Source organism: Argentina anserina, chromosome 2 (assembly GCF_933775445.1).
Source record: "Argentina anserina chromosome 2, drPotAnse1.1, whole genome shotgun sequence".
NCBI classification, from domain to species: Eukaryota; Viridiplantae; Streptophyta; class Magnoliopsida; order Rosales; family Rosaceae; genus Argentina; species Argentina anserina.
In genome coordinates this window covers 28,051,301-28,075,023 of record NC_065873.1, presented here as the reverse complement: position 1 = coordinate 28,075,023, position 23,723 = coordinate 28,051,301, and the positions used below count along the sequence as shown (strand labels likewise).

General features: G+C 38.3%; 6 protein-coding genes across 8 annotated transcripts; 3 read left to right on the top strand and 3 right to left on the bottom strand.

Moving 5' to 3' along the window:
- Positions 1–375: 375 nt before the first annotated feature.
- LOC126783416 (MATH domain and coiled-coil domain-containing protein At3g58360-like) lies at positions 376–2,414 on the bottom strand. The gene is made up of 4 exons (XM_050508881.1): positions 2,169–2,414; positions 1,935–2,057; positions 1,683–1,840; positions 376–1,301 (listed from the first exon to the last, which is right to left on the bottom strand). Exons 2-4 carry the CDS (start codon positions 2,054–2,056, stop codon positions 640–642), a joined length of 942 nt encoding a protein of 313 aa, XP_050364838.1. The 5' UTR covers position 2,057; positions 2,169–2,414; the 3' UTR covers positions 376–639.
- A 2,128-nt stretch (positions 2,415–4,542) lies between these two features.
- On the bottom strand, positions 4,543–5,573 carry LOC126784324 (F-box/FBD/LRR-repeat protein At3g26920-like). The gene is made up of 4 exons (XM_050509794.1): positions 5,479–5,573; positions 4,989–5,117; positions 4,722–4,917; positions 4,543–4,580 (listed from the first exon to the last, which is right to left on the bottom strand). The coding sequence occupies exons 1-4, from the start codon at positions 5,518–5,520 to the stop codon at positions 4,543–4,545; spliced, it is 405 nt and encodes a 134-aa protein (XP_050365751.1). The 5' UTR covers positions 5,521–5,573.
- Positions 5,529–7,722, bottom strand: LOC126783174 (putative F-box/FBD/LRR-repeat protein At4g00315). Of its 2 annotated transcripts, none has more exons than XM_050508590.1 (3): positions 6,494–7,722; positions 6,051–6,179; positions 5,529–5,978 (listed from the first exon to the last, which is right to left on the bottom strand). In XM_050508590.1, exons 1-3 carry the CDS (start codon positions 7,499–7,501, stop codon positions 5,709–5,711), a joined length of 1,407 nt encoding a protein of 468 aa, XP_050364547.1. In that variant the 5' UTR covers positions 7,502–7,722; the 3' UTR covers positions 5,529–5,708. The 2 variants fall into 2 exon arrangements, with proteins under 2 accessions (XP_050364547.1, XP_050364548.1); XM_050508591.1 differs by having other exon boundaries at positions 5,825–5,973.
- A 2,001-nt stretch (positions 7,723–9,723) lies between these two features.
- Positions 9,724–11,255, top strand: LOC126783470 (E3 ubiquitin-protein ligase AIP2). The gene is made up of 3 exons (XM_050508946.1): positions 9,724–10,250; positions 10,324–10,769; positions 10,873–11,255. The coding sequence occupies exons 1-3, from the start codon at positions 9,887–9,889 to the stop codon at positions 11,020–11,022; spliced, it is 960 nt and encodes a 319-aa protein (XP_050364903.1). The 5' UTR covers positions 9,724–9,886; the 3' UTR covers positions 11,023–11,255.
- Positions 11,256–11,729: 474 nt separating this feature from the next.
- Positions 11,730–14,924, top strand: LOC126783499 (uncharacterized). Of its 2 annotated transcripts, XM_050508975.1 has the most exons (9): positions 11,730–12,263; positions 12,349–12,552; positions 12,629–12,686; positions 12,777–12,839; positions 12,922–12,997; positions 13,493–13,608; positions 13,862–13,951; positions 14,052–14,183; positions 14,545–14,921. In XM_050508975.1, the coding sequence occupies exons 1-9, from the start codon at positions 11,908–11,910 to the stop codon at positions 14,677–14,679; spliced, it is 1,230 nt and encodes a 409-aa protein (XP_050364932.1). In that variant the 5' UTR covers positions 11,730–11,907; the 3' UTR covers positions 14,680–14,921. The 2 variants fall into 2 exon arrangements, with proteins under 2 accessions (XP_050364932.1, XP_050364933.1); XM_050508976.1 differs by lacking the exon at positions 12,777–12,839 and having other exon boundaries at positions 14,545–14,924.
- A 4,129-nt stretch (positions 14,925–19,053) lies between these two features.
- LOC126783306 (uncharacterized) lies at positions 19,054–23,267 on the top strand. The gene is made up of 2 exons (XM_050508752.1): positions 19,054–22,264; positions 22,917–23,267. The coding sequence occupies exons 1-2, from the start codon at positions 21,063–21,065 to the stop codon at positions 22,963–22,965; spliced, it is 1,251 nt and encodes a 416-aa protein (XP_050364709.1). The 5' UTR covers positions 19,054–21,062; the 3' UTR covers positions 22,966–23,267.
- The last annotated feature ends 456 nt before the right edge of the window (positions 23,268–23,723 follow it).

Here is a 23,723-nt window from a genome sequence, read left to right as displayed (position 1 = left end):
ACAATGTTAAGTATGTTCACTGCATCTGATTCTGTACTATTGTGTACCTTAAATAGATACTGCTTAAATTGTAATACAAACCATTGGCTCTACTTTTCTGAGTAGAGATATTGTGGAAAGAAGAATTTATGTTTTAACTAGCTATAGAAAGAGCTTTTATACAGTGAGACACTGAGACCAACTCTGCACCCAAAATGTAACTGTATTCGCTCTTTCTTCGTCTTTTATTTTTCCTTTGCCCAAAACTAGTTCCACAGGCTAAATAGATGAGCCTGTGGCTCTACTCAGAAAAGTTAAAGAACGTCCCTTCGGGGACATCCGATAAAATTAGAACGATACAGAAAAGTAAAAAAACTTGCTTAGCACTGTTATAGATAAAGCGAGAAATTCAGAGTTCTTGAATTACAGAACTTAACACAAGTGAATCATTAGAGTAGAAAATACGTGCATGGATATGATAACAAAAGCTCAACGAGAATGAAATGAAGTAATGACGATTACAAAGCATTATATTTTAAATGCAAACAACTCAGAACATACTGGTCTGATCCTACTGGAAGTAAAAGAAAGCAAACATAACATAACTGAGTCTTAATTGAACAAGATAGTACTTGACTGGATAACATTCAAATTCTACATTTAAGCCAACGGATAGCCAATTACACAATCCACATCAACTGCCTTGTAAAACCCCTGTTCTGCCTTTGCCAAATCTTCTTTTGCTTTCTCAAGGTCTAACTCTGCAGCTGCAAGCATAGCCCTCCGCCTCTTTATTTCATCCTCCAAAATATTGACATCTTCTCTCATTCTGCCCACTCTTCCTGCCATGTTCTTCATACCAAAAACAGATTCAACATGAGGCTGCAGCCAAGCCAGGTCAAATTTAAAGGTCTCGAGCTCCTCCCACAAAAGCTGAAGCCTCTCATAGCCATCTTGGTTCAAGTCCTTCACCTTCGTAGTCTTCAGGAAATGAAGGAGTCGACCAAATGTTGTAAATGCACATTCCACAAACGTACGACTTCTTTTCTGTTGGTACTCTTTCAAAATAGGGTGTGACAAAAATACTTCCTCTAACAGTGGATGAAAAGCCAACTCTATAAGTCCTAAACCCTTAAAATCCAGAAGCTCACCACTTTCTTGGTCTAATATTTTAATATCACACTTACGGATGGAGACATCGGCTTCAACAATACAAATGTCATTTACAAAATGGGTTTCAGAAAGGTCACGGATCTGACTTAAAGGCATGAATGAAGTGAATCCCCAGTCTGACTCCTCCGAATTAAACTCATGCTCAGTGACTATCAGAAGAAAAAGATCATATATCATTAAACGAATACATATGATTAAGAATTGCTAGCCAACAAGTATATTATGTTTTGCATCTAATATCGTGATTAATGAATAAAAAAACATGAAGAAGAAACAAACAACATGCATCAAAAATGAAAGAAACATATATCTCAGAGATTTGCCTTGCATGAAATAATGGGAAGTAAACAACATGAACTGTAAGAGAACGAACACACTGGTATTTACTTATAGCCGTCAAAATGTTCCAAATACCGGCGAGGAGCAGTTTTAAAAAAAATGATAAGATTAAGCAACTAAATAAAAAGATCACGAAAAAAATATTCATTTAGGCAACAGATATATATATATATATATATATAACATTATACCTTTTGTTATTGACAAGGAACTATCAAGTTGATTAACCAATGTTAAACTATATTTAGCATATATAGTCCACCCAGACGCCAATGTTGAGTGATCTACGACAGCTAAATACAAGGATATGTAGTCCACACTGTTCCCCTTCGGAAATAGAAGCACCCGCCTGATAACTTACAGTGAAAAATAAGTACGAATAGTTGCCTGAACATGTAGGAGAAACTGAAATATTTACGTTGGTATGTATAATTTATACGTACCATTTAAAACCGCCGATGGCAAAAATATCAGAATAACACTTGCGGTCCTTCAAGTTGGAGAAATTTTCAATTTTCCACTTGAATGTCCCAGATACAAACTCATCTTCTTCCTTCTTTTCCATCCTGCAAACAGCAAAGATGATTCTTATTTCGACTAAAAGCTGCAAAGATGATCTAACCGTAACAAGAACAACAACACAACGGAAATTAATTCGCCAAAAACCATATACATACTTCTTCTCTGATCTCTCTCCTCTCGCTGCTCAGCCCAGCTAATTTTATCGAAGACTAAATCAGGGGCTGTGTAGGAATCGGTGAAATCTTCCAATTGTAGAAGACAAAAGGCTACCTGTGATTGTACAGTGAACTTGATTTCGGGAAACTGGCGATGACTCTGAAAACGAAGACGGCTTTTATTTTTAGGGAAAGTTAATCATAACTTCCCACTACCTACAGTATTAGCCGTGTCTCTTCGTCTCTTTTTGAGTCTTTTCCAAAAGGCAAAATTTTAAGTATCAGCACCGAGAATTAAAGTGACTTTATTTTCTAATATATCACAGTGGTACATGGAGCTGAAATCTCAACCCAATTTACGTATATGCTGTCAGTTTTTCTGTTAAGCCATGCGTTTCCGTCAAATGTATCTTCACTGATATAATTATAAGTTATATTTCGTATCAACAGTTTCACCAACTTTTTAAACTTCCTACCATGTCCATTATTTGAGAAAATATATGTATTTATTGGGATTAATCAGTGGCGCAAAATCTCTATTTTAATTGTAGTATAATTACACCTAATTATGGTATATTTGTTAATAAATATAATATAATTGCACTTAATTAAGATATGATTGCTAAAATTATGATATAATTATATGTAATTATGGTATAACTTGCTTCTAAATATGGTATGATTGTGTAAAAATTAGTATTTAATTTAAAATTTCATACTAAATTGGTCCCTCCGAGATTTTCGGCCCCTGCAGAATTTGGTTTCAAGATCCGTCATTGGGGTTAATAATGTAAATAACAAGAACAAAACATAATAATTAGAAGAAAAAAAATATGGAAACGTGGGAGAGCAGAAAGATGGCTTCACGGACACGTTCAATTGTAATACCCTTCTTTTATTTCAACGCGAATGGAACGCGTGTGCGGTAGGCTAGTGAGGGTAAATATGTTTCTGTGATGACTAAAAACAAACAATGATCTTTTCTCATTTCTGCATTTCCATTAGTTGGCCGAGATCCCATTCTCTCTCCCATGTTCTTCTCTTTCTTTTGTTCTTCACTCTCACTAGCCAAACTAGCATAGATATGTGTAAAATCCCGCCGTCAACATCACTTGTAGTGAAAATGCTGCTTGAAAATCTCAGTTGCAGACTTGCTGCAAGTTTACGATCAACAACCAAAACTTTGAACTACGTCAATTTCCTTCGATTACTTTTGGTTGATTATCCTCTATATTTGGGGTTTTTTTTCATCTTCTTGTTCAATTATACAAGCTTGATTTGCTTTGGAGTGATGGTCATTGGCCCAAATAGAGAGAAAGAGACAGAGTGAGATGGTCGGGTGATCGATGATGATGATATGAAATTAAGCTGGTGATTTGTTTGTCTATTTTGTTTATATGAAATATTCATGAAAAAAAACTAAAAGCCTAAATTCAAAGTTTGGTGCGTGGTGTGTGCTGAAGAACAGGAGAGAGAGAGAGAGAGAGAGAGAGAGAGAGAGAGAGAGAGAGAGAGAGAGAAGAAGAAGAAGAAGAAGAAGAAGAGGAGATCAAGGTGAGAATGGAGGTAATACGAAAATACTAAATGGTCCTTTAATATTGAGTAATTACATAAGATGATAACACTGTTAGACTGTATGTATCAAATTTGTTTTGAATTTCAAACGACATAAGTAAATTAACTTTAATTCTCGGTAGCCTATATACTTTATGTACTAATCTTAAATTTTTGCCTTTCCAAAATTATATCTTAATTTTATTTATTTATTTATTTATTTTTTATCTTACGGCTCTTATATTTAGGAGGAGATGGAGATGAGGAGGTCGAGTGGGTGAGAAGGGGTGGTTGATCGGGTGTGTTGAGTTTTGTTTTGTTCTTTAAATTGAGAATCGTGCATTTGATCTGATGGAGGAGGTTGAAATTCTTCAACAACTTGGTGCTCAATAACAACACTCCATTTATGTTTATTTCTGAAAAACTAATGATAAAAATGTAGATTTCTTAGTTCGTATTTTAATAATACTCTCCTACTATATAGTAGTAGTTATATATATGGAGGGCAATTTTATAATCCCTTAGCTACAGTAAATCACAAAATAAGAAGTTCTAAATATCTCAAGGATTACTGAATCCACCTTATTCTGATCAAATCTAGTTAAATTTTAATTATAATCAAATTGATACAAGTTTATGTTAATTTCAATTATCACGTATGATACTATACTTTTTTTTTAAAAAAGACTCCTAATTAGTAGTTACGGTGTTTTGCGACCTCCACGGCCCAGCTCATCATCCAAAACCACAATTCCAGAAAGCAAAACATGTGACCTTTTAGAAAGAAATCGCTTAACTAGGGGGGAAAAAAGGGGTCTAGTCAGTTTACCACTGCAAATGATGCATACTTTCGTTTTTCTGCAAAAGATGTCCCCAGTATTTAACAAGCATGCCAAAAGATCCCCCAACCGACTGCAAGTTTATTTACAATATGAAGTGAACTCCCTGCTGAAATCCCTTCCTATGGAATACTGAAAACTCCTTCTCAAATTTTCTTACCGACACAGTCTGTGTAAATCAGCATTTTATCCAGAAAAGGACCATTGTTCAGGAGATACTTGGCTAAATCCCTCTCAGGCCACTGTCCCTTGAATCCACTTATGGAGATGGTCTTCAGGTGTGATAACAAGCAAATAGGCACATCCTTTGGCTCCCTCCATTCACTCCTCGGATATCGTCTCTCACACAGGGTTTTCTGACCATGAAATGAATAAGAATCAACGTGCTTGAACAATGTTGCATTTAATGAAAATCTATGATACTTACATTTTCAAAGACCAAATCTTCGAGATTAGGTGTAGAGTGCAGAAACTCAGGCAGTACTTCCCAGTAGTTGCAATTCGAAAGGACCAACTCCAATTGTTTTAAATTATCAAAAACAGGGAGCTGCCAAACCTAGATGTTAGACACAAATATGGTTTCAGATGAAAAGTTCTGATATAAAATATAGAAATGAAATAATACAGATGCATCTTTTCTCACTATGACACCATGTGTTGGATGATTTGAACAAAGTCCAAATGTGCGGATGTGCCATTATAAGGGAATGAACTATACAATCCTCTTATACACATACTCTACCACTCTACTTGACCTTGTGTCAAACGAAAACAAAACTAGCAGTTTCCACAAATCTATCAGCCATTCCTTCGTCTTATCATTACTCTTGTTTTGATTACAACTTTGATGAGTTTTATCTAGCTATAAAACCCCATTGGGAACGTAAATGTAAACAAAGTCGCCAATCCAACCATACCCAGTTTTCATCATCCAAAACCCCATTTTCAGAATGCTGCATTTCTTTACGTTGAAAAGTAACCGATTAAATTGAAAAACAAGGGTGTCTACCACTACAAATCATACGGCACAAGCTTACAATAGTTTCAAACAGTACTAAGCGTGCCAAAACTTTCACCAACAGACTGCAAGTTTGTTACATCAACTGTACAACTCTTCTGCGACCAGGAGATGGATTGAACTCCTTGGTTACATCTGAATGAACTCCACTCGGCCCTTCCTCTGAAACATTGAAAACTCCTTGTGAAACTTTCTTAACGCAAACACACAGTCTGTGTAAATCAGCATCTTATCCAAACAAGAACCATTCTTCAAGAGATACTTGGCTATTTCCCTCTCAGCCTGCAGTCCCCTGAATCCACTTATGGAGATGGTCTTCAGGTGTGATGACAAGCAAGTAGGAACATCCTTTGGCAGACTCCATTCACACCTCGCATTTTGTTTTTCACCTTGGCTTTTCTAATCATGAAAAAAAAATCAACTTATTGGGTATAAATAATGTTGCATTTAATGGAAAGATATGTTACTTACATTTTCTAAGACCAAATCTTCGAGATTAGGGGCGGAGCAAAGAAACTCAGGCAGCAGTTCCCAGTATTTGCCATGCACAAGAACTAACTTCAGTTGCTTCAAATTATCAAAAGCGGGGAGAAGCCAATCCTAGATGATAGACACAAATATTGTTTCAGGTGAAAATTCCCGATATCAAAAATAGAATGAAATGATAGAGATGCATCTTTTCTCAATATATGTTGGATGATTGAACAAAGGCGCTCAAATTCATCATCTTGTACATATATCCTCTACTTGACTTTGTGTCAAAAGAAAACCAAGCTAGCAGTTTCCACAAATCTATCAACCATTCCTTCGACTTCTCAAAGTTTGGAGATAGGAGATAAATCTTCTGAAGTTTTATCCTGTAATCTTTCCCAAAAAGTAAACAGTAAAAAGAACATAAGCACAAATATACTAACCTTTGACCAAGGAGCCACAAGAGACAGATATCTCACATTAGAAACAGCAACCAGAAGCGCAGTAGCACAAGAAGGAAAGTGAGGGGGGTGTTCTCTTCTAGAATCTTTGACATCTATACTGGCATTAACCAGGGACTTGGCTCTCATGAGAACATAATTTGTGAAACCATCCCTTCCAAGATCAAGTTTTTCAAGCTTTGGGGCATCGATATAAACATTAATACGAGTCTCAAACTGCTCTGAATCATATTCAAATACACGAGAACCTTTTCTCCCCAACCACACATGAAAACTTATGTTCAGTGTCTTCACTTGAGGCACCGAAACATTGAAATTGTAACCTATATCAGCGTCCCCAATGTCCACATTTCCGTCGATAATTAGATCTTCAAGCACAGAGCAGCACGAGAACAGATTTTCCATTTGAAATAGATTATTACCGGACAAGGCAACATGGAGGACTTTCAGACTTGGAAAACAGCCTGATGCAGGAAGATCAGTAGGAAAGTCGAAGTCCCACACAGCTAGCTTCAAAACCCTCAATGTCTTGCACATCAATAAGCACCGAGGTATCGTAAACACAAATTCCTCACCCATACAAAATTCAAAGTCCAATTCAACAACTTTACGCCTAACAACAGCGCAAAACCAGTCATCAATGACAGCTAAATCAATAGCAAAGTAAGGGGGTCTGACAACCGACAGCGAGAACTTTGCTATGTCTATGTTTCGAGCATATAGTACAGCGCAGACAAACCTCGCAAAAGGATTACAATCATCATCATCATGCTCATCAGGGAAATCTCTACGGTCGTCCAAGTCCAGATTGGGAACCAAGTTCCACATGTTGTTCCATCTTTTAGACAAAACAGAGGTCCTTACAGAATCTAAAGTGGGCATCAATCCAAGTATGTGAAGAACTATTTCATCAGGCAATGTACTGATCCTATCAATCCCACCCTTTTTTACTACCTTCTTCTTCTTCTTACTTCTGGACCCAATCCCCATTTCTTCTACCAATCCTACCCTACTCTATTATCAGCTCCAAATTTCTTAAAATTAACAACAGGGCTGAGAATGAAACGCAAACACAAATGAAAAGGAGGCAAATTTACCCGAAATGTGTGGAACTCAACCTTCCATTTTCGTTTTCAGCTGCTTGGCTCTGGTTAGGGCTCGTAGTTTTTCAGCTAGCTTTTTTTTAACTCAGCGAGACTCTCTCTCGCTCTCTCTCGCTCTCTCTTTCTGTGCCTCCGTGTGGCTTTATTGCTTTATACCGATTGGCAGGGGTCGACAAGCAGATCCAAAAATCGAAAAAAAAAAATCATATCCAAATTTAAATTGAATCTGAAACCAAAAAAAACGAAAAAAAAAAACTAATCGTACCGATTATATTTGGGTTAAATTTTAGATTCAGTCTCTCATAAATTGAACAATAACAAACCGACTTAAATAACTCGAATTTAACGGTTAATATCATCTTTTTTGTATATTTTACTTTTATTATTTTTATTAAAAAAAATAAAACTAAAACTACATAAACCTAATCGACCTAATCAATCTTACGGTCTCTCTCATCTCTTATAAAAAAAACTTACAACTTTTTTTTTTAATCATCACTTCTTAGTTTAACACTAAAAATTCACTTTATTCCGCAATATCAATCCACATAGCTCCTCTCTTCTCCCTTTTCTCTCCTCCATCCTCCCTTAATTTTCATTTTCCATCGCCTCTCTTTGTACCGTAATTCTAAAAATTGAATTTTCTAATCAATTATTTTATTAATGTTCCATATCCTTAATGAGTATCGATAACGGCTCACATGAGATGTGAAAAAAAGTTTGGACAGACTATGCGACCTACACGACAAACTTAGCGAGGTTCAATTACCTAAACTCACAGGGAGTGCGAACATTTTTGTTCCTCTCTAGTTTTAATATAGTAGAGTTTTTTGTATTTGAGCTAAATATAGACTGTGAAGATGTTAGAGTTAATCAGGCGTGGAATAATCAATTTTGAACTTTTGTTTTTCATCTTTATATTAAATTATGTATTTTGGAAATTAATGTTTAATATTACAAATTTTATATATGGGTAAAACCGAAAAAAAACCCTAACCAAATTGAACTGTACGGGTTGGATTGGGTTTTGAGTCACATGCAATCTCTTCTCAAATAGATTAGGTAAAATCAGTCACATTCACACGGTCAGTAGCTGACCATGAAATTCATGCTCAACTATTATTGGATGTAAATCCAAAAGTAAGAAGAATATTTTAAAAATTAAGTTATTTTGTTTTCAACCCTTGGATTTACATTAAATGGTGGTTGAGTAGGAATTTCATAGTCAGTTACTGACCGTGTGAACGAGATTGTAGGTAAAATAGGCAGAGACATTCGGTCAATACTTCACTCTTTCATCTTTCCTTTTATAGTCGAGTTTCGAAAGCTGTCATGTAAGAAACTAAAGAGGATTGCAAAAGCAGTGGAACAGTCAAATTTGAGTGCAGCAGGTTCAGTTTTAGGTCATTTAAAATATAAAAATTGAACTGAATCGAACCGAATTTAAATCATGAGTTGGGTTATAAGTTTTGTCTAAAATCGAACCGTATTGACTCGTGTCCACCCTTATCGATTGAAATGAGCCAACAATCAAGAGGTTTCTCGACCAACCCCGCAACTGCTATGGGCCACCAATAATTCTACTTGAATGAGGCCCAAAATAACATTTAATGTTAATTCTATCATACCGCGGCGAACCACGTATCTAAATTCAAATTTGGCGGACATTGATAAAAGTTTACATGTTAGTAGTTAAGGAGGTAAAAACTTTGGACATGACTTAGTGTGCACGTTGTTCTATTTATGATCGTTAACAACATAACCGAAAATTGATACTACAGCACATCTGCACATGTGGTGGTTTGATATATGATGTTCGTAGTCCAAATAAACTCATACGAATCAAATTTTATTCAGAAAATCTCGACCGGAACGTGCAACTATACAATTAAATCTTAATTTTCTATATATTTCGACCACCATACATCCCTATTAAGATTTATATTTACACACCACTGAAATCTCTATATTTATCAACCCATATCATAATGCTCATAATTTGGCCCCAAATTTTGATGGGTGACGACGTGACGTGGCTATTAACCGGGGCGTATATAAAACAATGTCTTGGGACTGTCCACAGGGGATTAATAATCACGTTCCCGGCATTCTTCGTTTCGGCTTCGGTGACCTCCTGGCCAAGCCGACCTCAGCATTTATAATCACATGTCCTAAACCCCAATTCCTACAATTCCAAATTTCTAATCCCAATTCTTTCATCGAAACCAACTCAATCACATATAGCAACTAGTCCAATCCAATCCAGACCCAAATGGATTCCGAAGACGAACAATACCTAAAGCAAAGATTAGACGAATTGCAGAGAGACGTCTCCAAGAAGCTTAAATTCGAACCCGCCGTCGCCGCCCTCACCTCTCTCCTCCGCGACCGCTACTCTTCTTCCTCCCCTCCGCTCCGCAACTCCTACTTCGCCGTCGTCTCCCGCGTCGCCACCGTCTTAAAGACCCGCTACACCTCCCCCGGCTTCTGGGCCGCCGGCCTCGCCCTCTTCCGCCTCGCCCTAACACTAGTCTCCGCTCCCGCCGAGAAGACCCAGCTTCTCAGCTACATTTCCGACGCCGAGAAAGTCGTTCGCCAAGACGACGAGCCTCCCAGCCTCTCGCCCCCGAATCAAGGTTTCAGACCTCTCCGAATCTCCGACCTCGATTCCGATTTGGTGTTTTTCTAACCCTAATTTTGCATTGCTAGGGTTTCTCTTCGAGGGCCATCTGACGGTGGATCGGGAGCCGCCGCAGCCGCAGTGGCTGGTCCAGTCGAATCTGATGGCCTCCGCCGCGACTCTTTTCGCGGCGGAGTCTTCCGGTGCGGGTCGGCCTGTAGCCGAGACCGGCAGCAACGACGGCGGCGGCGAATCCGAGAGCGCGGCGAATCTTCTGCAGTCGCTGATTGACAACCTGGACAGCGTTTTGCCGCCGGGGATTCTGGAAGACGTGAGAGGTGCGCCGAGGGTGCCGCCCGCGAGTAAGAAAGTGGTGGCGAGTCTTCCGGTGATTACGATTACGGAGGAGAAGCTGAAGAAGCTTGGAGAGGAAGCAGACTGCTGCATTTGTAAAGAGAATTTGGCTGTGAATGATAAGATGCAGGAGTTGCCTTGCAAGCACACATTTCATCCACCGTGTTTGAAGCCTTGGCTGGTAATGATTGTTACAATGTAGCAGCTTATGATGTGATTTTTTTGTGTTTTGTTTTGGATTCGAGTGAGTTGAAATGGTGTGTGTGATTTTTGATTTGTGGCAGGACGAGCACAATTCGTGTGCGATATGCCGGCATGAGCTGGAGACTGATGATCATGCGTACGAGAGCTGGAAGGAGAGGGAGAGGGAAGCTGAGGAAGATAGAAAAGGCGCCGCTAATGCGGTTCGGGGTGGTGAATACATGTATGTTTAATGTTTGGAAGAGAGGATGCTCTACTCGAATAATATGTTGAATTGCAGCTTCACTTATATGTTATGTTCATTCACATTGCACTGGCTGTGAATCCTGCTAGATATGTTGTATCTCTGTCATTGTAAGTTGTAATTTAGACATTGAATAGAGTAAATTCAATTCTACATTCATATATTTGTTTTTCTCTGTAATACATTCTTATAGATGATGAAATCAGGCTATCATTTGATGTTCCTTTTCACTTTTTACATCATATTTGCGTCATGGTATATTCAATTATTCATACCAAATACCTGGCCCGTAGTGGCTTTTTAAGCCATAAGAGCAACCATTATCTCAGACTTGCTTGATTGTGCTTTTCCTAGAGCCTTTGACATGGTTCAATTTTTGTTTTGTTTTTGAAAGGGATTCAAATTCTAGTTATTTGGATCGAGATGTGCAGCTTTAGTTCCGTGTTTTGGTAGCGCTATTGCAGCTGGACAATGCGGTTCAGATTTTGTTATGGAGAGCTAGAGCAAAATCCGCTGTGTGATTTCTACAGCTTGCTATCGGCTAAATTTGGAAACGAGTGTAAAACTAGGCCCCCATTCTGAAGTTGGGCTCAAGTCCAATACACTTTGTTTTGAAGTTTTCTTAAAATCTGGTATGAAAGAGACGTAATAGGATTCCTATGACCAGGGATTCTTGACATCAGGAAATGAAAAAAATGATGCGGCATTGCAATTAACGCGAAATCTAGTGGCTGTCGAAATTTGCCGTTTTGAGGCAAAGGGTTCGTTGAAACCGTGGCGCAACCGTCGCACACAAACCCAACTCACTCTGTTCTTCTGCTTTATCTCACTCTGACACTACTCAGCTCAGTACCGAACCCACCCATCTCATAATATGGAAGTTACCAATTGTCTCTCTTCATCTTCCTCCGCCAAATTTGGATGCGTGTACGACTTCCCTCAATCCCAAACCAATCGTAATATCCACAGTTGCTTCTTCCCATTTCCGGGGAAGACCAGAGCACTTGTCGCAGTCAACGCAGCTTCATCAGCTACCACCACCACCACTAGTGTCGGAAATGGTTATGTGGGACCTGGGAGTTCGACTCAGAGTCAAACCAACACCATCCGAAACAACACTCGGAGTGGTTCTTGCCTGGTAATCCCTCCGCCGGCCGGCAAGAAGCCCCGGGCTATCATCAAGTTTCTCGGCGGTGCCTTCATCGGAGCGGTTCCTGAAGTCACCTACAGGTCCCCACTCTATCAAAGTTTTCTTCTTTCTTTTTAGGTTTATTGTCCATAACATCATATTTATAGTGAAAATTGATTCTTGCAGCTACTTGACTAAGCTATTGGCCAAGGAGGGGTTTCTGGTTATTTCAGTGCCGTACAATGTGACCTTTGATCATGTCCAAGCTGCCCACCAAGTCTATGAGAGGTTCAATTCATGCTTGGACACCATTTTAGCCTCTGGATTGCCGAATGCTGATCTCTCACCAGCTCAACTGGCTGAGTTGCCAGTGTTCTCTGTTGGCCATAGGTAATTCGAATTGAGTGGTTATGAAGTTTTAACCTTTGCAGCATTCGTTTGATGAATTGTCTTGGCGTTTTTGTAGCAATGGTGCATTACTACAAGTGCTTGCAGGGAGCTATTTCTCAGATAGAATCCCAAAGGTAGGGTCTGTTTTCTTGCTTGTTACAAATTTTGATTGTGGACTGTTGTCTATTGAGTTTGACGAGAATATTATGTTCTGTGGTAGTTAGGCTAATGCCATAATCGCATACAACAATAGACCAGCAACTGAGGCTGTCCCTTACTTTGAGCAGGTGCTTAATATCAACCCCTGTTTCTACTAATATGTTAGAATTTCGGATAAAGGTTACTAAACCTGATGATGGTATTGTGCAGCTTGGACCATTAGTTAATCAGATGATCCCTATTGTGGAGGCATCTTCAATTCCTTCTATGGCTAGGACTGCCTCAGGTACTTTCTTGCCTCTGAAAGTTATGGTTTGCACATTCTAATAGAAGTAGATCCATGCCTTCGATCCTGTTTACCAAACTAGGAAAACTACCCTCTTGGTTTCCTATCATGCCACATAAATCATTTACAATTGCTTGCTAGAAGAGCATTTACTGCTTATATTCCTTGTTATTTTTATAGTCACATAGATGTTTATGTACGGTATAAACTATCTTTTAGTTGTCAAGTCTGTCCTTAAAAGGAGTGTTGTGTATAATTTTGTATGGTTCAGGGAGAGTAAGTACAGAATCTTCTTTATCCCATGATGTAATATATTCTGATAAGCCACATTTTTTCCCGATGCCTCCACATTTACTACCCATCATCTTCTTATAATTCTTTGAACATGTTTAGCTATTGAATTTCACTGCATGCTATGTCACAGATTGTGGGATTTCACTACAGTGATAAGATATATATCTGATGCTCCCTCTTTACATGTCCTCCCATATCTAGGAGATGCGTGGAAGGCCTTAATTAATGCAGCTGAAGCAGTTCTACCAGACAATGAAAAGGAAACTCTCAATTCATTCACTAAATTTGTTGATCAGTTGCCTTCGGTGCTGAATGAGGTATTTTAGTTCAAAAGATAATCTGGTTTCCAATAGGAATCATGGTTTGCTTTATTCAACTTGGAGTGGTGCTTGAGATAATCTCTTAATTTATGGGGATTCGCCGTGCACTAATAGAAGCTAGATCTGCTCATTGGTTTTTTTTTTCATTTGTTTCGGAAGAATTCAATTACTTGTACCTAAACACATAATGTCGGTGTTTAGTTATGTGCATTTCACCCTTGCTTATTCTACAGAAATAATTTTCTGTCAGGTAACCGAAGGGACATCAGAATTCAAGCCAACACCTTCTGAAAATCGTGACTTCTTTAAGTGCTCATACAATGTGAAACATACTCTACTGGTATGGATGATGTTTCACTATTGAATCATCTGTATCACAATCAAATTTAATGGCAATAATATGTCCTCCGGTTTCAACTAATATACCCTTTTTGCTATAGGTGAAGTTCAATTTTGACGGAATTGATGAGACAGATACTCTCAAGGAAACATTAGAGCCTCGTGTGGAAGCTATTGGTGGGACACTAGAAAAGGTCGAGATAAGTGGTAACCATATCACACCATGCTTTCAGGTGAACTAAATTCTTGTTGGCTGATGTAGTGTGCTTTTAAGCTTCTTTGCTTCTGTATATATCTTCTTCTTTTTCCTGTTCCGTTTTCTATAGAATCCAAAATATTGATTGAGTCTGGAAGTAGAAGTTTATGTGTCATTTTTAACAAGTTGAATTTATCAGATTGTAGGATTTGTACCTATAGATGCTACGCATGAACAATCTCTTAGAATGTAGTCTTCACATTTATAAGATCTCGGGTATTGGGATAACTGCATTTTGAGCTGCATTGCTGCTTGTTCGCTTTATAAAAAGCACTCAAATTTCCTACTCATTAATCATTATCTTTATATATACTCATTCCTATTCTTGGTATCTTCAGGAGCCTAAGTGGCAAGTAGGTGCCTTGTACACTCCAGCAGACGCTATTGCTCAGTCTCTTAAAACTCTTTCACTGAATGACATTAGAGTCCTATCCAGAACTATAGTCGACTGGTTTCAACGTTTTGAAGATTGAGGCACCTAAGCTTGAAAAGACAGATATACACATTTGAGCCCCCTAAAACCAACAGGGGAGCCAGACTGCATTACCGTAATTTTCATTGTTATAGCTGATTTGCTTGTATATTATAGGATTTATAGCCGATTACTTGCTCAGTGGCGCTGGTCTCAGTGGTTTGTATGTTTTAATGGGCCTCTGGGAATCTAAACACTTCAAACTTTATTGGGTTTACTGACTCTATTTATGAATGTTGAGGCTGTTGGCTCTATAAGAAGACACAATTTCCGATAAGAGGTATTCTGTCCTGGAAACTCATGCAATTTATTTTTATGGACACTTCTCATGCGTGTTCATCAGTTCATGTTCTTTCCCGCAATTTTCGAACGGCGAATTTCGATCAATATAAAGGACTTGTCATAGGAACAAAGCCTCGGTCAACAATAGGAGGCCAAGACCATTTTTTTTCTTTTCCAACAATTTTCTTGACTAGTTACATGGTTTCAAGCGGCCTTCAATAACAGTCAAATTCAGACGACATCACATGGCGTCAAGAATCGCTCTACCAATGAAGTGAGGGAAATTATCTACGTACTAAAGTAAGACCAGCACAGATTTTTATTTTTATTATTATATGAAATTGTTACTACAATTGTGTCATAGCTAGCAGCCTAGTAATTCAATCCCACCCAGAACCGATCTGTATATAATACCATTTCCCTTCAGTTCAATTATTCATCAAGAATTATGCTTTGCAAATAAATTAGCAAATGAACGGGACGGGGTTTTTGATTTAGGCGCAAGTAGCTAGCTATCCCCATTAATAATGTTTGTGAGCTATAATTATATGCACCGTTCTGTTGCTTTTGCATGCATGTCACCCAGCAGCCCTTATCATGTTGCCGCATTTATTCGACTCAGAAAACCAAAAACCCTAGCTGTAGCTGCAATGAGATCATTATATTCATCTCAATCCTGTAAGGAACATATCATCAACAATATTTTGCTGATGATGATATGTTTTGCTGATGGATAAGTGGATAAATATGCATGCATATGCAGAACACAGTTAGATCGATCAAGAATGAATCGAAGAATGGAGGGTATGCGGCTTTTAGTGACCCCCGTAATGGTAGTTTTGGGCCATAGCCATTGGTAGGTAGCGTGATATGCAGATGTGAAATATACAGGTAATAAGGATTGGTTTCGCTTGGTTTTTATTGGCTGCAACTTGGTAATTACAAGCCAAGTCGTTAAGGCAAAGGGCAGCTCCGATCCTCTGAACTGTGATGTTTTTTCTGGCCGGTGATGGATGATCAATCAGTTTCTTTCTAGAAAACACAGCAGTGACTATTCCATCTGCGTCGAAAGGGCGGGCGAGGTCGATCATATCAGAGTTGGTGATAGACTTATGGTCATGGTCCACCGCCACCCCCCACTTATAGCGGAAAGTGACCTTACAATATTTTGGGGGTTAAATGAGATCGATCCAGTGGGAACATCATCACCATTTACTCGCCAAAAGCATCGGTCGATCTCTTCTCTCTGTGTGTGTGTCAACTTTGAACATGCGGTTGAACACCTTATAATGCTAGCTAGCTTCTACTTGCATGAATCCTCTGCTGGCCTCTCTCTGAGGTCCCTAAGCTAGCTAACTAATTAAGTCCACTCTCAATCTTACCACTTTCATCGGTTCACATTTCACATGCACACCAAGAACATCGGTTCACACAGAGAATTTCTACCACTTTCATGAATCGGATTCATGTCCTCCCACTTACAAAGATGAGATGTTTGGAAATGGACTAAAAGTTTTCTCAAAAAAAAAAGAGACTAATTTGTACTAGGCCACCTAATACAATTTTAACCAATATTCTTTTTTGAAAGGTGGTAGAAATTCTCTGGAAAAAAGAAGCAGAAGAAGGTAAAAGGTAAAAACTACTGATGGGGTTAGGGGGTATTGATGGAATAAGGCGCAGGCTTTTGAAGCTGGGGTAGGCCGGGGTCACACTGGCTGCCTATTTTCCGTTCCGTTGTCTATATCCCACGTGGCAGCTTCGATCTGATTGGAGCTTAAACATCAGACCACGTGGCAGACACAGTAGCAGCTTCTTCAGTGGCAATTTGCCGTTGATTATGACGCGTCTCAGTCTTGCCAGTCGGCCCTACCCACCCCTTCTTTCACAAATTATTATTTCTATAAATTAATTAATCCCACCAACAGATCTCTTGCAATATGGTTATGTTTTTTTTTGGTAGAAAATTGTTCTAAGCTTCGCCAAGAAAGATGACAATATTTGTACCAAAAAAAAAAGATGACAATACAATGTGTTAGTGAACTTTCTAAACATTCAACATCTGTTTTAGACTCGTTTTAGAATCGATAATAATAATTGACGTTTAGAGATTTAGTCTCGTTTTAGACTCGATAATGATAATGGACGTTGTTAAATTAGAAAAGTATTAACATCCAACAATATAGTGTCAAAACGTTCCGCTCATACAAATGTCTATTATGTTTTCGCTAGGCTAGGTATCTTTTTTACGGTAACAGAAGCGGTCTAAATCTTGCCGGTGAGCTTCTTAATAAGAAACTCACTTACTCACCAATCAGGTCGGATAGATTCAATTCGTTCATTAATTTATTATAATTCAGTACTCATCAGATAACTAATTTGGGCGAAGATTTTCAGAGTGATTTCATCACCGTGAACTAACATATGTCCGGTGAAAATGTTGATGTGTAGTCAAAAACATGATTTAAGTCAATGTCCGATTAGGAAACTCACAAGTGAGCCACTAGATATAAGTTTTACCCTTCTTTTGCTATTTCCATGTACAGTGTCATCGTGCGTCTTCCGCTTAAATCAGATTCTCATTAACAGTCATAATGGCTTTAATAGCCCCAGAGAAAGAGGGGAGAACCTGCAAGTCTCTCTCTCTCGCTGAAGATCACTCTGAGCCTCTCTCAGAAGTACAAAGCTCAGTGGGCGCCGAGTGACCTTCCCTTCTCTTCTTTTAGTGTATGATACCCCAAAACCTATAATAAAGGCGTTTAATTTTTTCACAGAGCGGTGGGTGTGAATATGATACAATCTCTGTGTGAGAGAGAGAAGGATACAAGGTGCGAGAGAGGAAGAGGCGGTTGGGTTTTGGTGGGTGAATGTGATTCGTCAAAACCCATCTGTGGTTTTTAGTTTATAATTTATCTTCGAATTCAAGGAAGGCACCTGCTGCAATATGTTGCTGTGGAAGCAACCCCATTGGTGGAAGCTGGCTGCTTGGCTTTGGTTTCTATCATAAACAAAAACTCATCCATCCATCCATCAAAGCTTTTTTGATGTTATCCACAGACACACACAGCAGGCCAGTTTCTCTCTCTCTTTCCTTTCCTTCTCTCTTATTATTGCAGTTTGCTCATTATTTTATTCACCATTGTTATCCCACATCTGCATTGTCAATCCTAAAGATCCAAGCTTTGCCTCAAAGTTATCTGCTTGGTTTGCATTTTGTGATCTATATGGCTTGTTAGAACCTCCCAACTTATCGGAATGAGAAATGGCATAACCCTTCGGAGTGTTCTTATTATTAAACAAGAGCCACAGCAAATCAAAACGTAACTGTTAAACCTTGGTAATTCTTTGATGAAATGTTGGTCCAAATAAGGTTAGTTTGCAACTATGTACTAGTAGCTAGCTTCAGTTGCGTTTATGCAAGGAATAGTTTGTCACTTCGTCAAAGTTGAGGTCTTTGTATTGAACTCATCTGGATGGTTTTACTTGTTCAATTAGTACTGAGTTAAGGAGCTGCCCTTTTTTTCTTTAGGGAAAAGAGGTTACTTTCTCAACTCAATGACGTGAGTGCTTGCGTAGCTTGTCAATTTTTTTCACTCTCATCCCATTCTGCTATATGTTTGTTAGATGTTTTTAGATTGTTGGACGGCAAGACAAGTCAGCATCTTGTATAATACGTTTTATCCACTTGGATTCTATGTATTTCTGAGAACTGAACTCCCCAATTATATGAGGAGCTCAGAGATTGCATACATCAGGACTAGAGATCACATTGGAAGCTATTTCAATCCCTAAAATCTCTAGGGCAAATGTAAATGAGTTTGTCTTCGACTGCTGAGAAAGCAATTGGATTTTCTTACTCAAGTATTACATAAAGTCGTATACTTCATACGATGATGATGTTATCGTTAATGTTTGCTATTTCCTTTTCGTGATCTTGGAAGTTATTTCCAATGTTATTTTTTTTAGATAAAATGAGAAAGCTAATAAATGTGAAAGAGAATTTTGTGGGGATTAACTTATTTCTACTCAGCATTTAGAAATGTCTCTACTTCAAAAATTTCAGGTTTTTCTGAGAACTGAAGTGGTTTTTTTTTTGGGAGGGGGGGGGGTGTTTGATACCTTGCCTAAGCAATAGTTTTGATTTTGTGAGATTTGAATACTTGTAGTTTGATCTTCTAATCTGTGGAATCAGTAAAGAGACAATGATCTGGATTATAGCTATTAGTAATCACTTCTCACATTTGGATGAAACTTTCTGTGCAAATCCTCTGTTCACTCTCTTACATACTTGCATCTCGTTCTGCATACAAATCTATGCAGACATTTCTGACAGTCAAATAGGACGGGCAACTATTTGAACAGATATTGATGATCTCCCTCCTCTTTGGGGTATTTCCAACCTCCCAAAAAAAATTTGCTCACTGTTATTAATCCAGAGGTGTATAGCTTGATTAGAAGAAGCAAATTATTTACTGTACACTTGAGTAGTGGATGCTAACTGTAAGTGCGGCCAGTAAACTCTGATGTGAGGCAGAGAAGCCATGCCTCTGCCACCGTTACAGTAAACAAAATAGCAGTAAAAACTTGATTAGAAAAGGCAGTAATTAAAAGATCTAATAATTTGAGGGAAGGGGCTAGGAAGGAAGGTATGGAGCATTTCTGTCCCGTAATATGGTGTGGAAATGCCTTTGCAAATAGGTCCAAGTTATCTGTCTCACTATGAACAGATTCAAATCATGTTGAACAACTTGTATAAAACAGAAACTTTGGATGGTTTCCTTTTCTCACTATAAAAGAGATTATATAGAAGTTACAACAGTAATGGAGATTCTTCTGTCAGTCTATTGTAGGCTTCTGCTGACGTTTTCTGGAGAGTCTGGTCCCCATTTCACTCGTAGACAATACACTAGATTATCCCTCAATTCTTTGATGCCTAAAATGTCCTCTCTGTACCGTCCAGTTAATACGTAGAACCATAAGATACACAAATTAATATTAAGGAAATTACTATTGTCTTTGAAAACAATTGTTCTTCTTTCCATTTTCTCAGTTGGTTTGGTATCTGGTCTAGGGGATGGAGATGGCAATTCTTGTTTTTGTGATGTACATATTTATTAGAACACGCTGGGAGGTTTCTATGGTCTGTGACTTTGAATATTTGGTGAATTTATGTCCTGGTATTGCAGGCATGCCAAGTTTACACCATCTGTTATCACTTTTATGATCACTCATCCAAAATCAGTTTTAGGAAAATAAATGTCTGTTGAGTGGTCAATGTAGAATAATGTCGTAATTGTACACGGCAAAGCTTCTACACAAGAAATGGTTGAAAGTTATATGGCAACAGTTCACACTAGAATTTGTTCTGTTAGGCTTCAGTTGACTGCAGTTTAGTACTGGACTACTGGTTTAACGAGTGCACACGCATATGAGTCTTAAGAACATTGCTATAGTTTCTTAGTTTCCTTTTACAGAATGGTTTTTCTAGTTATATATTGTGATGTGATTCTATGACGATAAGCATTTGGTAAATTATTAATACTTGATGTGCATAATATATCATTTTCTTTGTTGAGATGATGATTTGAACTTATGATTTCCATTTTCATAAGTCATCACTTAGATTGAAACTAGTGAGTTACTTAATTCACACTAATGTTTTGCAGTCATTTTTGAACATTTTATTTAAAAGTTTACAAGTTTTACTCAGCTCTAATGTTCTGTAGTCATTATGGACACTTTATTAACATTACAACTTGGACTCTCAGAAGTTTCCTGCAAGAACTCTATTAATCAAAAGGAGGCCAATTTACATCTCTAGTGGTTATTTAGGCGAAACTTCCTAACTGCTATTTAAGGCGGGTAATAAAACGGTAACATATGAGGTTTGCCAAATCAGGGAAAAATACAAAGAAATTTAAAAAACCTAGACTGTCCCCAGCTATTTATAACATCCATGAGGGCCTCCGGACTTCTTCAGATCAACCTGTGCTTATCTGCTGCATAGTGTACTTTGTTCTTCAGAATATAGGAAAAACCCATGATTCTCCTCCCAACCTACCACCTCTTCCTTTCTTCCCTTCCTAGCTAAACACTAAGAGAGATATGAGGCAGAGTCGATACTCAAAGCAAGAGACTGATCAGTTAATGGAAATTGATGACCTTAGTAAGCTCAAAGAGGAACCTCATCATCTTTCTGGTGCTTATATCCGTAGCCTAGTGAAACAACTCACCTCTTCAAGAACCAGAGACACCATGAACCCCAAAGACCTCCTTCATTGTGGCACCAAATTTAGGGAAGGATTTAGTGAAACCCAAAATACACAGCAACCCCAACAACCTCAACAGCACAAAAAACAAGTTAGGAGGAGACTCCACACCAGTAGACCATACCAAGAAAGGCTCTTAAACATGGCTGAGGCTAGGAGGGAGATTGTCACTGCTCTAAAGTTTCATAGAGCGGCTATGAAACAAGCCAGTGAACAACAGCAACAACATCAAGAAGAAGAAAAGCAGCCACAATCGCAACAATTGCTGCCTCAACCCCACTACCCCTGTTCTGAGCCAGAAGGAAGGATTAAATCTAGGAGAAATCCTAGAATTTACCCATCAAATTCAACCAATTTTTATGAAACTCTGCCTTACTCATCCAATCTTTCTCATCAATATTCCTCTTTCCCTAATCAATTTTCCTGGAATTCTTCGAGAATTCCTCCTCCACCTCTTTATGAGAATTTCGATTTCAAAGCTCTTCCAAGCCAGACCCTCGGCCTGAATCTCAATATTAAAGATTTCAACAACATAAACACTACCCTTTACCACAACAGCAATAGCCCCCCATTTCACTCAACCTCAGGCTCAGGCTCAGGCTCATTCTCAGCTTCGACCTCATCCCTATCATCATCTTCTTCCCCAAGTCTCTCTATTGCCACTGATCATGAACTTGCTGGTTCATCAGCTGCAGTATCACGCATGGAAATGGAGGCCCCTGCAGTAGCTGATGCTGACGACTCTGGCATCACCACAAGCGGTGGAGATGGATTGCATGCAGCAATGGATGATGAGGAGATGGCGGAGATCAGATCAATCGGAGAGCAGCATCAGATGGAATGGAATGACACCATGAATTTGGTAACTTCGGCATGGTGGTTAAAATTCTTGAAGGCTGAAGATGATGATGGATACCACCTTCCATTTGATGAAGTCCTGGAGTTTCCGGCCTGGTTGAATGCAAATGAGGGCAGTTTTCAACAGCATTTGAATGATTACTACTCAGCAGACTATTTTCAAGATCCTGCCTTGCCATGGTAAGAAATCAAATAAAATTCATGAAAAGATGGCTTTTGTTCGGTGGCTTTCGTTGTTGCATAAGGGTCAATCACTTGTTTCAATAAAGTGGAAATATTATAAGTAATTGCGTCATTAGGAATCTGTTTCATTTTGTCAGTTTTCTCAACTTAGTAATTGTATGTTTGAATCTCACCAGCCATAGTTTTGTGTTGTTATTAGCATGATGTTACCTGGACCCATTGGCTGGCCATTAAAATGGGTGGAAGGCCATCAGAAACTGTTACCAGCTTGATCAGCTTCTTTGTTTCTAAGTTTTTTCTTTGATCAGTACAGCTGAGAGCCCTGTGAGTTTAATATGAGGAGAAGAAGAGCTGAGAGACACTCAGTGCCTCTAGTTTATATTGTTGAAGTTGGTAATCAAAATATTGTAGGTCTACATGTTCAAGTCATTATATAATGGCAATTTATTTAGCCTGCCTTAGTTCGAGTACTTTACCAACTCACAGGGAATTTTTCTTTTTCAACTGTTAGTTCTTTCTTCTTTTTCTTTGCTTTAACCTTTGAAGAAGGACATTTGTTTCGTTGCATGTCTCACCATTCAAGTCATTTGATAAGGTTGCTAACTCCTTTCTTGCTCTGTTTTCTCCTTGTGATTATTGTGACAAGCAGCATGGACATTGGAGAATTTGAAGGTTTTGATGGTGAATGGCTAGCTTGAGAGAATGACAAGGATTGATGTTTTTTATTTAATCAAATCTTTGGCTATTTTTTTATTTTCCAATTCTTTACATACTTTGTATTCCTTCCTTCTAGTTTCCTTTCATGTTGAGGATACAATAAAGGCTTTGCAATATATATTAAATTTGGCAAGAGCCAAGGCCATGGAAGAAATAATGAAGGAAGAGAAGAGAGGGGAGTGTCCTGCCTTTTGTCTTTTTGCAGCTTGATATTATATATTGAATATTTGATGCAGTTGTGTAAATCTCAATCTTTCAGGGATGTGGTTCTTCCGCCATATTTGATTTCCATAGTGTTATATTACCAACTTCCTTTATAATACTACCAAGAAAAAAAATGATATTTTCTTTTTCTAATAATGAATTCAAGAAACAATTGGCTCTGCAAATGGTGTTTCTGATCTTTATATGATCAAAAACGGCCAAAATTTACAGCTCCAGTTTTGTCTTGTGCATCAAAATAGGTTCATTCAAACAGGCAGATAAGTCACAAGTCTCTCCCAGAAGATTAGCCCTTCCGTCTTTGACTCCAGAAAACTTTGACATCTTCAATTACAAAAGGCAGCTTCTTGACACAGCAGGGTAACAAATTGAAAAGAATTCATAAGAACCAACTGTATAAAACCATACTTCCATTCTTTATTGATAAACATCATATTATAGCTTATGAATAATAAAAGATAAATGATAGATCAGCATCCAGGCCAAATGACCCTGAACATAAGTGATAGATGCATAG